Genomic DNA, 15371 nt, shown 5'->3' on the forward strand with positions numbered 1-15371 from the left:
GACATTATTTAAGGAGTTCATTTCTTCGATTATTTTATCTTCTTAATCTTTAAATTGTTGATCATATGTGATCAATATGTCATCCACATATCTTTTATATGTTAAAATTTAATGTTTATTAAATATATGATATAGATTATTGTTCTCTAATTCATTCATGAAAATGTTAGCTAAAATCCCATAATGAGACCTTTCTCTTGCTGGTTATTATTAAATTCAAAATAATTGTATTTAATACATAATTTTAATAGATTTATTAATTTGTGTATAATGTTATTGTCTGTTTTTAATTTAATTAAAGTATTATTAATTAATGGTTTGGTTAGTATTAATATTAGTACACATTTCTTTTATATCTAATGTAATAACATTACATTATGTTTTGTTATTTATATTTATATTATTAATTATGTCTAATAATTCGTATCTATTTTTTTGATTAATTTGTTATAAATTTTAATGTATGTTTTTAAGGTATTAGATAGAAATTTGCTTAATGTATATGTAGGTTGAATTAATACAGTTTATGAAAGGTCTCGTATAAGCATATCAGGTTTATGTATTTTAGCTAGTGTTTTTAATATAGGAGCTTTTGTGTTAGTTAATTTAAATTTTTGTTTAATGTATTCATCCCTGAAAATATATTTACATTTTTTAATGTTGGAAATTATATCTTTTCTAATTTTGTTAGTAGGATCTTCCATTTTCTTGAATTTATTATTATCTTGTATAAATTTATTTTTTTTTAATGTATAAATTATTGTTAATTATTACAGGGGTTATTAATTTTATCGAACTTGACAATAAATGAATTATTTTTTTATTTTTATATATATGATAGTTTTTATTTATATGTTTATAATAGTGATTAAAGTTATTATTATTATATTTAATATTATCAATGACATTAACAAATTGATTTCTTAATTTATTTTGATTATCAATTTCAAATGTATAATTTTCCATGTCTATGATTGTATTTTTAATAAAAATTTTAAAATTGATAGATTATAACAATTTTAAATTGGTAAATTAAACTTATTTGTGCGTTTAATAATGTTGGTTTCCTTATCATTAAATTCAATATTGGTGGTGTTGTGTACATCTGATCCAAACTTATGTTCCTGATTAAGTGCATTATCATGAATTGAATTCTTATTATATTTTCACTCGTCAGTCTATTAAATTTCTTATTCATATTAGAATATTTAGTATTTATTAATTTGTTATTATTACAATCAATTGTGTTATACAATTCACAAAAAATCACATAACCCAACTCAAAGATTAAATAGGCGTGTAAAATGTATAGTTGTATAAGTTTTGTTTTTTGTAATATAATGTTTTAATTTCATTCTTTAACCATTCTATTTCACATATCTTTCTAGTAATATTAGCAGATTTAGTTTTATTTTTAATTGTGATATTGGTATATTTAGGTATTATTTTATAATATAAACGTTTTTTATTCAATTTTATATTAGCAATTGATTTGTGAAGTTTTAATTTTAAGTTACTAATAAACATAACAGTTGAGACCTTCATACTGACATGATGGATAATGTTAACTTATTTATCTTTTGACAGTCAATTGTTATATTTATATTTTATAAAATTTAATTTAGTATAATTAATGATATGTGAAGTCAATAATTATAATGTATCCTGAAGATTAATCAGTTATCCAAAAGCATTCGAACATTACTGTTAGAGATTGTTGGTAAGTGAAAACTCTTATATACATAATTTATATATTGATACAAACAGGCCATTTTTAATAAAATTAATTAAAGATATGCGTCTCTTTTTATCTTTTTGGATCTCCAAGCCACTGTGTTTTTAAATAGAATCTACTAATGTTTCAAGAGATTAGTGATGGATATATAGTGCTGTTAAGTGTATTTAATATTACTTGGTCTTCAATTATCAGTCATCCACAGTAACACAAGCACTAACTCTGCATCACCACCAACTCAAAAAGTAATAAATAAAATTAATTTGAAGTTAAGAAAGAAAGAAAGATTATTTATTTATTACTTATGAAAAGCCTGGTTTACTTATCAAGGCCGGTTTGAAGCAAAAATTTTGATTAATATCCCTGGATGGACTTAACGCTAATTCTTGAAATCGCTTCAATAAGTTGCTATTATGGGGCATTAATGGCATTAAATTTTGGACAAAATTAAAAAAAAGGAAGTTATTTTTTATCATTTTTAATTATTTTTATTTCCTTTAGTGGTTGTAGAAAATTGAACTTTATTTCAATAAATGTACTTAATAAAGTTATTTGAAATTACAAAGTTTTAAATCGTCAGATTTATGTGTGGGAGATAGTCAAAATTATTTCTATACAGTTTTCCCTCATATCTTGATAATTCTTTGACCAAAATGTTGAAATTTTGCCCAGATATTTTTCTATATATATAATTAACATTTTTGGTCTGATTTTCAATCCCTTTGAACAAAAAGACATCACAGTACTCATATCGTCATTTCTTTGAAGTAAACTAATTTTTTTTAGCCTTGTTCAGTAACACTGTACCAAATTGGGCTCTCTTATTGAAGTAAAAATTACTCTAACAAATAAACTTTTAAAACCTAAAACAAGGGGATAGACTCATACTTAAAATATCAATTTTGTTAAATTTTAATTTTCTATAGTGAAAATCTAACTGTACCATTAATGTAGACAACATAAAAATTAAAAAAAAAAAAATTGTGTGTGACCTGACTTAAGGATTAAAATGTTTATGGATTTTTTTATAATTACTGGTAGTTTATCTGTTTTTCAAGTCGTGGGAGTTATTAAAAATGTTATATGAGGTAGCTGTCTAGCAAGGGACTCAAATTGGACCCAGATTTTTTTTTAGCAATTGTAATTAGATGCAGTGCAATTTTGCCAATAAAAATGTAATTTGGTCAAAGGGGCCAGCTGGGATCCAAAAGGTAAAATGTAATTTGACTAGGGAACTCAAATTTTTTTATTGAATATTTTGATCTATGTAAATTTATTCAAATGTTGCGTAATTACATCTTAATGTTTAAAAACTCTGTCATATTTGAAATTAAATCCTGTCAAGGGAAGTTATGCAACCCTTTTCCAATTTTTTTATTTTATGATTCTCAGTTGAAAAAGTATATTTTATCATTACTTTGGTATAAATCTAGCATCTTATTTTAAAATAATTAATTCTGTGTGTATTGAACACTGGCTCCACCAGCTATTGGAAACGTGATCTAATGAATCAATGACTGTTTACAATGAGAATGATACTAATATCCTAATTTTTTAATGTAATTTAATGATTTATTGGTTTGCATCATACTTCACTTCTGTGGAAGTAAGTATTGTTTTTAAAACCGAATATAATAATGATTTTATATGAAAAGTACATCTATTGTTGGTTTTTTCTTCTTAACTTGTCAAGATACTGAAGTCAAAGAAAGAAAGCCAAGTAAGAGAAGTGAATTTTCTTGATAATTTTATTTACTTTTTGTCTTTATAATTATTGATTTTTTAAAGAAATTATTGTTTGATGTATTTACTTCATTTCATTCCAAGATTTATCGATTATTTAAAATGATTTTTTTCAATAATTTAATTGTTCTTATTTGTATATCAGATGTGATGGAAGATCATTTACAGATTTAAGACCGATTTCATGTGAAGTTGATCTATATAACCCATTGCATGGATCAGCATTGTTTCAAAGAGGTCAAACTCAGGTATTCTGTACAGTCGCATTGGATTCTATAGATTCATCACTCAAATTAGATCCTGTTTCTGTACTTACTAGGTAAGTATCTATTTATTTATTGTTACAGAATTTATCCCAATTACAAGTTAATAAAATATAACTATTTACAATAAATATTTTTGTATGAGGGCGGTTCAGAAAGTAACCTCTTTTTGGCTATAAATAAAAAACCTGTATAGATAAAAATATTCTATGATATGCAACCTAAAACTACAGCTTTTAACTATTTTTCAACATAGTCACAGTTGAAAGCGTTTCACTAATTTACAAATACCTTCTTCATAAAATTCAGAGGTTGGCTAAGTACTTGAGTACTTAGCCAACCTTCCACAGCATTTTGAAGTTTATTGTTATCATCAAAGTGCTGCAACACAAGCAATCTGTGGAACTTTGAAGAAACTTAGGCAAGCTATTCACAACAAACATCGCAGTATGCTGTCATCTGGGTGTTTTTCTCTCTGCATGACAACGCTTATCCTCATACTGCTCAAAGAACTCAAGAATTTCTGAATCAATTCCAGTGGGACATTTTTGATCATCCTCCTTACAGCCTGGTCTTGGTGCCAAATGTTTTTCATTTATTCACTCACATGAAGAAATGACTCGCATCACAGCACTTCCATGACAACAGTGAACTTCAAAATGCTGTGAAAATTTGGCTAGGGCCCAGACGGCAACCTATGCTTTGCGACTGGAGTACTAGAAACCTTGACTCGGAGACCCTGATCGGGACTCTTGACTTATGAGATATACAAGGAGCTACTACACTTGAGGACATGGCTTCCCGCTTGGTGGGCTGCCTCAAGGACGTTTGTTCTAGACTCCCGCAGCAATACGACAGGTGGGGCCACCCACCCACTTACTGGTGGACCCCTGAAATAGCGATAGAGGGAGAAGTGTCATAAAGCATAAAGGCGGATGATGAGGGAGTACCTGTACTCCCTGAGAGCAGTATACACTGCGCAATACAGGGAGTACAGGAAAGATCTCGCACTATGTATACGAGAGTTGAAGAGGAGGGCCTGGAGAAAGTTAATTTCAGAAGTGGATGCTGACCCACGAGGGAGGCCCTACAGGCTTTTGATTAAAAGGGTGCCAAGACGTAAAGCCCCTGTCAAAAGAGTCTTACAGGAAGTACAGCACATCATAGAGTGACTCTTCCCCCCGCAGGGAGGAATTAAAGGCAGATGGAGGAGGTAATGAGAAACCCCCATCCCCCCTTTACAAAGGAAGAGCTAGCAGAGGCAGTATTACGAATACCGCCAAATAACATGTCTGGCCTGAACCTGTTGACAAACCTAGTAGTGAAGATAGAAGCCCAGGTCGAGCCAGATGCCTTTTTCAATGTCTATAATACCTGCTTAATGGAGATGATCTTCCCAGACAGGTGAAAAAAGCAGCAATTGGTTTTGGTCCTTAAGATCGGCAAGGATCTCACACGCCCTCCTACCAGCCACTGGCGTTAATAGATATGCTGGCCAAGGTCCTCAAAAGGATGCTCCTGCAGATGATAACTACAGCAGTAGAAGAAGCGGACAGACTCTCTGTGTACCAGTTTGGTTTTCGCAGAGGTAGGTCGGCCATGGATGCCATAGCCAGAGTCTATGACGAGGCACAGAGGATTATAAGAGGTGACGGGAGCAAGATCTGCATCCTGATAACGCTGGGTGTGAGAAATACCTTTAATAGCATTTTTTCACATCCCAGTAATGAGTTCACTGGAGAGTTTTGGGCTTTCACTTTATCTGGCTGCTGCTGTTGTACCTCATGGGGTGTCATCTTGTTTGCTAGGTGGAGAATGGATCTGTTGAATGGAGGCTTTACAGGGGAGTTCCACAGGGGTCAGTCCTTGGACTGACTCTGTGGAATCTTGCCTACAACGGCGTCTTCCAAGTCTCCCTTCCTCACGATGAGAAGCTATTTGGGTATACAGATGATCTAGCTTTGGTGATCAGTGCTGACACACAGCAGGAGGCAATCTCTAAGGCCTGCGATTCATTCTCTGTAATACAAGATTGGATGGCTGGGGTTGGATTGACACTGGCCCTGGATAAAACTGAGGCCATGGTTACAACAACTGGGCCGGACAGACTCACGGCCGAGTGCCTAGATGGTCGCCCAGGCATTTGGGGATAGTCTTGATGCAGTGAAGCCATTGGCACTCCAAATACTGCACCTTATGGCATCGCCCCCCCCCCCCCCTTCTGAAGTAATGCTACATAGGCAGTCCCTGGAAGGGGGAAGGAATCCAGAGGTGGAGGTTTAGTCAAAATAGATTCAACTTGATCCACCCAAGTATATGAGTTTTCCCCCAAGTACAGAATTGAATAAAAGTAAAGTTGAATTTATTTTATATTTTATATATATATATATATATATATATAATATATGTTGTACCTCAATATTCTATACTAGATGGTTTATATAAGAATTTAAACATAATTTTAATAGTACAGAGGAATAGTATGAATCTTAAAAGTTAATTTCAGTAAAATAATGTGTGTGTGTGTGTGTGTGTGTGTGTGTGTGTGTGTGTGCGTGTGTGTGTGTGTGTGTGTGTGTGTGTGTGTGTGTGTGTAAAAGAGAAGTATATATAAAGTTACAAAGAAGGTAATGTTATCCCAGAACTATATGCCAGAATGTATTTGACAAGTACAAATGTACCATTTATGATTATCATACTGCATGAATATATTTGTGAATATCCATTTGTTTCTTTATTGGCTTTTTTTTTAAATCTATTTTTCTGTTCTTTTATGTGATTCTTTTTAACACTTTTGTTATGAAGCTACTGTCTTCATCTTGACTGAATGAGGATCTCACTGAGAAGTATTCATTCTACTTGCATCACTCATTTCTACCATACCACCACTCCTCCAGCTCCTCATCACACTATAACTTTGTGTCACAAGTACACCCATTTTGAGCCATTCAACAAATTATTTCTCATTTTTTACATCTTGCACTGGGTGATATTAAATTAGTAAATGTAGTTGTATATTAAGTTAGTATTGACAGCTAAATCTTTATGCTGTATGGGGTGAGGAACTATATTTTATTTTACTTGTACTTTATTCTATTAAAAAATGGTAATGTAGCTTATTATAATGTAATGTAGCTTATTGATATTTAAAAACATGACTCAAGCAGCCTCTTATTTTAAACAATAATGCATAATTTTTGTCAGATCTGAAGACTGTGAAAATTGGGTTGTCTTTGAAAACGTGTGGATTGTCTTTGAATATTGAATTAAAAATTTTAATTGGTTTTGAACTTCATTCAGGTAGTTTTCAATCTAAAATAAAAAAATTATAAAATTAAATGATAAAATTATGATTATTTTATTAAGTATTAAAATAATAAGAATTTTTTCCCCAAAGAAAAAGGAAAAACTAACTTTTCATCAATTATGCTGAATGATATTTTGGCTCAGATATAATTTGTATATGCATCACAACCATTTTCATTCACATTTCAGTGGCATTCCTTTGTGTCTAGCATTTATTTTATTTTTAATAAAATATAATACGTAGTTAAAATACAGAATAAAATATAACTACATTAATTAATCTAATATTGTGTGTGAGATGTAAATAATGAGACAGAATTTATTAAATAGATCAAAATGGATGTACTTATAGCACAAAGTTATAGTATGATGAGGAGTGGTGGTATAGTAGAAATGAGTAAGCATATAATTTATTTAGTATATTTATAAGCTTACAATGGCTTGTTAAGAAGAAAAGTACTGTTTTCCTACAACATTGAGTAACACTACAGCAAAAAGGAGAAACAAATTTAGAAAGCAGATATTGAGAAAACATTAAGGAAATTCAATGATCATTGCATACTTTACAAGATCCTAGGCTTAATTTTTTTGTACAATTCATATGATCATAGTAGAATACAAATCTAATTTTAAAATGAATTTTATTTTCTTTTTGATTGTATGACATATTTGATATGTCAAGATTGTCATCTTATATACGAATGATTTCAATCTATTTAATAAGTGGGCACACCTCACATTTTCCAGCTGCACAAATTTCCATGATATTCTTCCCAGCCATTTGTATTAAATAACATAAGAGATTAACATAATACAAGTTGTATAATTCTTCTTGCCCTTCTTATCACTAAATATACATATATTAAACAGTAATTACTTTTTTTTTGGTATGTATTTATTACATACTTTTCTGTATGTTCATAACATTTAGTATTATTTTATTATAGTATTATTGTTTTTAATTTTTAGTGGTCTGAAAGAGAAGAATTTCTTTTTACATTATGAGTTTCCACCATATGCTGTTAATGAAATTGGACGAAGCGGTCCAGCACAAAGAAGAGAATTAGGTCATGGTGCTTTAGCTGAAAAAGGATTGCGTGCAGTCGTACCATCTGACTTTCCTTTTACTATTAGGCTTACTTCAGAAGTTCTTGAATCAAATGGTGTGTTGTATTTTAAATAATAGGTGTAGTACTAAATTACAAATTGTCTTAAATTACATTTTATGTCATATATAAATGTATCTTTTGAATGTGCTACAGGACATCAGTAGTATAGTGAATGCAGGTTTTAAAAATTATGAATTAAAGTATATAATATGCATACGTATTCATAAATCATAATTTTATTGCCAGAATCACATATTTTGGTAATCCAGCACTCCACTTGCATGCTGCCTACTCAAAAGAAAGTTAACATTTTGTTACACTTAAAAAAGCCATGGAACCACTATATGATCCATTGTTGATTTGTGTGCAGATATCTTTGCTCTTTGATATCACCTGGATGTGATCTATTAAGAAGTATTTGTCTGTCACTAGAACCTGTGGAGATTATTACACAGACAATGAATTGTTCACAGATCAACTGATCTCTGTTTCATATCTGGTGACTGTACAGTACAAATAATGACCAGCATGTCTGTTGAATAAAGTTGAATTTTTACTAATCCCATCCAACATACTAAGTCTCTTATCTCAGGACACTGTTAAAACCATGTGTCCTGTTAACTGTGTCCATGTGTATTAGTTAGTTGAAGAGGAGAACAGTATCCCTGATCTTCAGACTAGGCAGAAAGTAGTTATATAGTAATTCTTTCAAATCGTGACAAGTTCTGCTGTGTCTCATGTCCTGATCTGACTTGCATTACCATTATGAGATCTGAGCTTGCATTTCAAAAAACATGTAGAGTCTCAGATTGAGTCAAGATTCCTTAAGTAGTCCTTAAGTAGTAGATTCTCACTGGATCTGCCTTATGTAGTGAGAAGGTTAATACTGGATAATTGCATGTGACATTGTTGACCATGACCAAAACCTATTTAAATTCTAAAGAAAATCCATTGCTTCTGCATAAGCTTCTTCTTTACTGTAAGACAGGAGATTGATTAGCATATGGTTTCTGTTGGAGAATTGGACAGATTTATTGGATGTATAGCTGTATCAGTGGATAACTTACTATTTTTTTTCTGCAGTTGCAGAAAAATGTGGGTACATGATAGCTTGTAGCCTACTAAAGTGACACTGACAAATTTGGTAATAGGAAGGGTGCAGATGTTAGCTATGTTTTTATGTGAGCTTAGTGAATGGCATGTGACCAAGTAAACAACATTAGGATAGATGTCCATTACTTGTTTTGAGTATTGTAATATGGTACATAAAGGGGATTTGTAAGAATGTTCTCTGAGAACTGCTTTGTCTCTTGAGTTAAAAATTGTCTTTTTTGTTTCCCTGAAGTTCATCAACTGCTATACATAGGCATAATAAATATTTAATAATGAAGATAAGCATAGCATTACAAAGAAAAATGGTATAATTTGATTTTGTTACAAACAAAATCAAATCATCCAGAGACGAGTGTCACCTAATAAAACATCCAGAAACCTTCCTTTTTGAGCTACAGAAATATTATCATTAATAGGATTTCTCACCACGTGATCAGCAATGTTATGTTTACCTGAAAAGCACAATCAAATGGTTTTATTCATATTTAAATTTAGATGATTACAATCCATTCAGTAATAATTTTTAGAATTACTTTCTTAGAATTTTTAATTCCTATTAAATAAAATATTCAGATATAGGTATAGTTGTGTCATCTGTGAAGAGTTTTAAAAGAATGGCTCAAGATTTTGAGTCAGGCCATTAAGCAATAAGAAAAACAAGGTACCAAAACGACATCATGAGGCACTCCATGTTCCACACACTTTAAAGTGAGGACTTAAATTTTACATGTATATTTTTATAAAAGATGAAATTTAACTACTTGTTTCCATAATTTGGTAAGGTATGGCTTTAACCAATTGTAAGGGGTTGCTTTAAAACAACCAACTGTAGGTAGTTTCTTTGATACCATAACTACTAAGTTTTTCTGAAAAAAAATAGACCTAAATCAAATAACTTACTGGATTACAAAAAATTAAAACTGGATCTTTTTGTTTTCTAGACAATATAAAATATTTTTGTAAAAACAGTTAATGGCTATGTCACTAAAATCTTTTCCTAAAGCCTTGCTTATTAAAATTTATTAATATGTTATGCTTTTCAACAAATGTTAAAAGTCAATTTTTTCAAATACTTCACAAAAAGTATACAATAAAAAAAAATGGCCTATAATTTTGTAAATTAAGTGCTAAACCTTTCTTAAGGAGGGGGGTAACAACAGAAGTGTTAAGACAGCTGAGAAATACTCCATTGTTGGAAGATTCATTAATTAAATTTCTAAGAGAAATGGTACCATCTATTATTTCTTTTAATTTACTGTTAGAAATTTCATCGGTACTCACTAAATATTTACTCTACACTTAAAATATAAATTTTAACTTCCTGGGCATCTACAGGAAATAAAAATTTTGATTCTTCAGCAAAATCATTTAAGATGAATGGCTTTGTTTAACGTGGATCATTATTATTGCTGCTTGAAATTCTAGAAAAGAAATTATTCCATTCCTCTGGTACCTAAATAGGGAATAAGATAATGGGTTAGTACTTTTGTATTTTTGGAGAAGTCTGAATTGTGTTACTTCTAAATCTGCTTTCACTTCCGATAACTGTCCACATAGGGTTTTAGATTAATATTTACATGTTAACTTCTAGTAGTTATATCTTCCATTTTAGAAAAAGTATGTTCACATATTTTTATATAATCTGTATTTAGATTATTTCTTATTATATTTATGTGCTTCTTAATATTCCTAATGATGTCTTTAAAAACCATTTAAATATTGTATTTATAATATCTATTGAAATGTTTTTTACAATTTTGCTTTATGTATTTTATAAACATTTTTTTTGTTTTAATATTTAAGTTTGATTTGCTATTCCTTATAAGTTAGTATATTTGCCCATTATAAGGTTACATTTCCAAATAAGTCATTTTTAAAGTTTATTTTTTGTACTGGGAAGTAAAGCAAAAGATTATAATTCATTAATCGCAATAATTACTTTTGAATATGATTTTGTAGCTATCTGTTAGTGTGCTATTAAAATCAATTAAGATTTTATTTAATTTTATTCAAATTTTCAAATCTCAGGATTTCAATAAATATTGGTCTGATTTCCATCAAACAAAATTTTATTGGTTTTCAAATTTCCTTAACATTAATTTGGCATTTTTCATTTTTCTATGCAATTAATTATTTTTTTAAATTTAAGGTATGATAAAGTAAATTTTTGTTTAATTACATGAAATATTATTGACATATATTTTTACTTAGGTATCAATGTTTAGGTTATTACCAGAGACACCAGCCATAGATCTCTATAATCTTAAGTACTGAATCATCTATAAATGTTATACTTTACTTTATTATTATTATTATTCTATAAAACAAATCAGGATTTTAAAGCTATTTAATATCTTATTATTGAGTTATAGTAATGAACCACAAATAAAATAAAAAATTAACTTTTACAGTTTCCCCTACAATTGTTCAATGTGAACACCTTTCATCCAACCAACACTCATCTAACCAATAGATTTGTCCTTGCTTTAACCAGCAAGTCTGGAGTAATGAAAGCAAAAGCTGCTTCAGTCCTTTGCCTCAAAATGGATAGATTAGTAGCCCAATCTCATACAGAGTTATGTCAGTAAGGAGCACACCATCTTGTTGCTAAATAAAATTCTGTGGTCCATTTTGTAGTTGAGGAAAGAAAATGTGTGCCGTATCTCCAAATAAGCAACTTCAGTTACACTTGATTCAATGAAAAAGATGGGCCCATAAACTTGCCATTGGTATATTGTAAAGAAAACATTTAATTTTGGGGATCCTTTTCACATTGTTAAGAGTTTATGGCAATTTTCTGATCTCACCAGATATGGACAGTATGTGTGTAAATTTTTTCAGTAAGATGAAATGTTGACTCATCACTAAACATAGTACAATCAGGAAAGTCATCATCTTCATGATGTAATATTTTAATTGTGAAGTCCGCTTGCACAGCAATCAGTAAACATCAAAGCTTATAACAGCTGTAAACAATATGAAACATGTATATAAGCATTTCCGTAAAATATTCCTTATTGCCCTCACCAGCATTACTAGTTTGCATCCAGTCTTCGTAACAGACTTTAAAGACCATGCAGGAAAGACGCCCTGACATGTTCAATATTATCTTCAGACAGCCTTGATCATCCCATACTCTTCCCTTTAGACACAATCTCATCATTTTAAACGGATTATGCTGTCAATGAATGTTGTTGTAACCTGGGTGATTACAGTTAAACTCTACAGAACATATGTTCAATTATAACTACAGGTTCTTATTTAGCAAATGCAAAACAGAGTAGGCTTTTTGTTCAGGAGTTCCCATATTTGTTAGTGGCACTGTCAATCGAAAAGAATCTGCAACCATATATGCAACTGAAGCTGTTCTTTTTGACTTTGACTGTAGTTTTAAATCAACACTGTACACCTCATCCTTGAGATGTTATAACAAAATTCTGATATTCTCTTTTAAACTCTCAATATTTCATCTCTATCCACCATCAGTATATCATACAAAATGGGAATTTTTCTAGAATTTAAGTAAATTTAATTCTCTCCTACTTCAATTATACAATTTAAATGTTTATTTCAAGTACAATAATTTTATATTTTTATTTTTCCATAGTCTACTTTCCTAGACTTGTCCAGTCAGTTGATCCTAGTTGTCATGTAAGTTAGTGAGTTGTGCCCCAGGTATGATGCTGTAAAAAAGTATATTCACACCCCAGTCATCACATAAAGAGTTTCAAGTTGAATCACGGGTCAGCAATACAAACATCCAACAAGACATCTGTAACCCAATCTAAAAATTTGCAGTGACAGTATAAATCTTATAATCTTTAAGAGTGTAAGTACACATTATTATTGTTATTGAACCCAACCAAAAGATATCTATTTTATTTTGTTATATATTTTATTCAAATAAAAATTTGCTCAAATAAATTGTAATGTAAGTAACTTTTTAAAAAGTGTAATTATTAATTATTATCAAAATTCATTGCAAAAAATTACATTTTTAAATAATTATAAATTATGTCTGATTTTTAATATATATATTTTTTTAACATCCAATCTTCTCACAGTACCAGGAATCTCTGAGAATGAATATTTTCAAAATTAATGTACTTTTTTTTAGATAATTAATTTTTTTTTGTTTAATTTGTAAAAGAAATAATTTTTTGCATTTTTTTACAAACTTTTCAAACCTACGAATCATATTACTTTTGGTCGCAGGTGGAATTGGGGGATGAAATTGAATTTTCTTTACATTTTGTGGTATGAGGAGTATGAAAATACCATTTATTTAAAATATAATAGGCTGTCTGTAAAATTTGTGGCTGAAAAATCTCCAAAACTATTAAATCAATTTCATTGAAATCTAGATATGATGTAGTAGGTATCAAAAGTTGTGCATGTAAAAATTTTATGAAGATTAGTTCACTTATTCCTGAGTTACTCAGTGTAAGGTTACAACAATGTACACTGTATGGTGTACAGACAACATAACCTCAATTTTAGATATTTTTTTCAATCACATGGTGGAATTGGGGGGTGAAAATGATTTTTTTATTTTTTGAGTTATATGGACTATAAAATACCATTCATGTATAAAATTTTGTGGTTCAAAAATTTTCAAAACTACTTGATAAATTTCATTGAAATTAAGATATATTGTAGTAGTGTGTCTGATGTTGTGCATGTGCGAATTTGATGAAGATTGGTGGACTTGTTCTTAAATTGCACTGAACTGTTCCAAAAAATTTAAAACATTTTGTTTTGAAAAATCCCCAAAAGTACTTAACGATTTCATTGAAATGTAGTTATACTTTAGTAATATATCTGAACTTGTGAATGTAAAAAATTGATGAAGATTGGTTGAGTCATTCAGTTACACCCAATTTAAGGTCAAAAACAGAAAATATAATCTCAATCAGAGGTTATGTTGAGTCTATTGGTGTATTTTTCATATGTGCTTATGCAGCGAGTCTCAGTGGTAAGCGAATTTAAACTTTGTGCTTATGTGTAGGGTCTACTTGCTTTTTTAATTATTTTTCAATTTAATTTTTTATTTATAGAAAATATATTTTAATATTAAAAAAAATTATACCTCTTTTAGATTTCTCATTTAATTTATGTTTTGTATATTTGTTGCAAAAAAAATTATACAAAATAGAATAACAATAAGTTGGTCTTGCACAGAACTGCACTTTTTTTTTAGGACCAAGGTAAGTTCCAGTATTCGTAGTTTTTATTTAAGCATTTTAGTGTAATAGATTTGCATATTTTATCATACCTTTTGAATCTTATCTATCTCCTTCTATGGTACATTTTTTACTTATACTTAAAAAAATTAAGTATTTTAATTAAATTATTTTATCCTCATTGTAGTATAAAGCTGTAAACAATGTTACTAGTAGTAGTAGTAGTAGTAGTAGTAGTAGTAGTAGTATGAATACACTTTGAAATTAAAAAGTAGAAATGTGAGTTATTAAAATAATTTTTATATTATTTTACTACTAGGGCATTTCATTATAAAATGTTCGTTAACAATTTTATATATGTTTATATTATAGGTTCATCGTCAATGGCATCTGTCTGTGGAGGTAGCCTCGCTTTAATGGATGCCGGTGTACCGATCATTTGTCCAGCAGCTGGTGTCGCTATTGGTTTATTAACTAACTACAACGACAATGATACAAAACACCTTGAAAATTACTGTCTTTTAACTGATATCCTGGTAATTTTATTTTTTTCATTAATCATTTTATTTCTGTTGTTTATTTAAATAAATTATTCATATATTTTTTTATGTTATGATTTGATGTACAATTGTACATGTGGTAGATAATATAGATAGAGAGAGGTTTGATAAACAAAAATAGAAATTAAGTGTCTAGCAAGATTACTTTGCCCATATCTGAATAAGGATGAAAAAGGATAAATATAAATTTCCTGATCTTGATGTTTATTTCTAACTTTCTGTTTGAACATACAAAGATATTTGGCATGAATGCTAACTACAGAATTCTCTGATATTTCAAAATGTTATGTTCTTAAAGAGGATTCATAGAAAAATGTAGCCAGTTAAGTGGGACAATCTGTCTAATATGAAGCATCTGA

General features: G+C 29.8%; 1 protein-coding gene across 1 annotated transcript in view; it reads left to right on the top strand.

Annotated features, from left to right (window-relative positions):
* Positions 1 to 15371, top strand: part of PNPase (polyribonucleotide nucleotidyltransferase 1) — a 45246-nt gene that overhangs the window by 13760 nt on the left and 16115 nt on the right. Inside the window, exons 3-5 of the mRNA XM_075367165.1 lie at positions 3624 to 3797; positions 8017 to 8210; positions 14825 to 14988. Of these exons, the coding sequence (XP_075223280.1) occupies positions 3624 to 3797; positions 8017 to 8210; positions 14825 to 14988 (532 nt within the window). The remainder of the gene's footprint in view (positions 1 to 3623; positions 3798 to 8016; positions 8211 to 14824; positions 14989 to 15371) is intronic.

Source organism: Lycorma delicatula, chromosome 5, assembly GCF_047948215.1.
Source record: "Lycorma delicatula isolate Av1 chromosome 5, ASM4794821v1, whole genome shotgun sequence".
Lineage (NCBI taxonomy): Eukaryota > Metazoa > Arthropoda > Insecta > Hemiptera > Fulgoridae > Lycorma > Lycorma delicatula.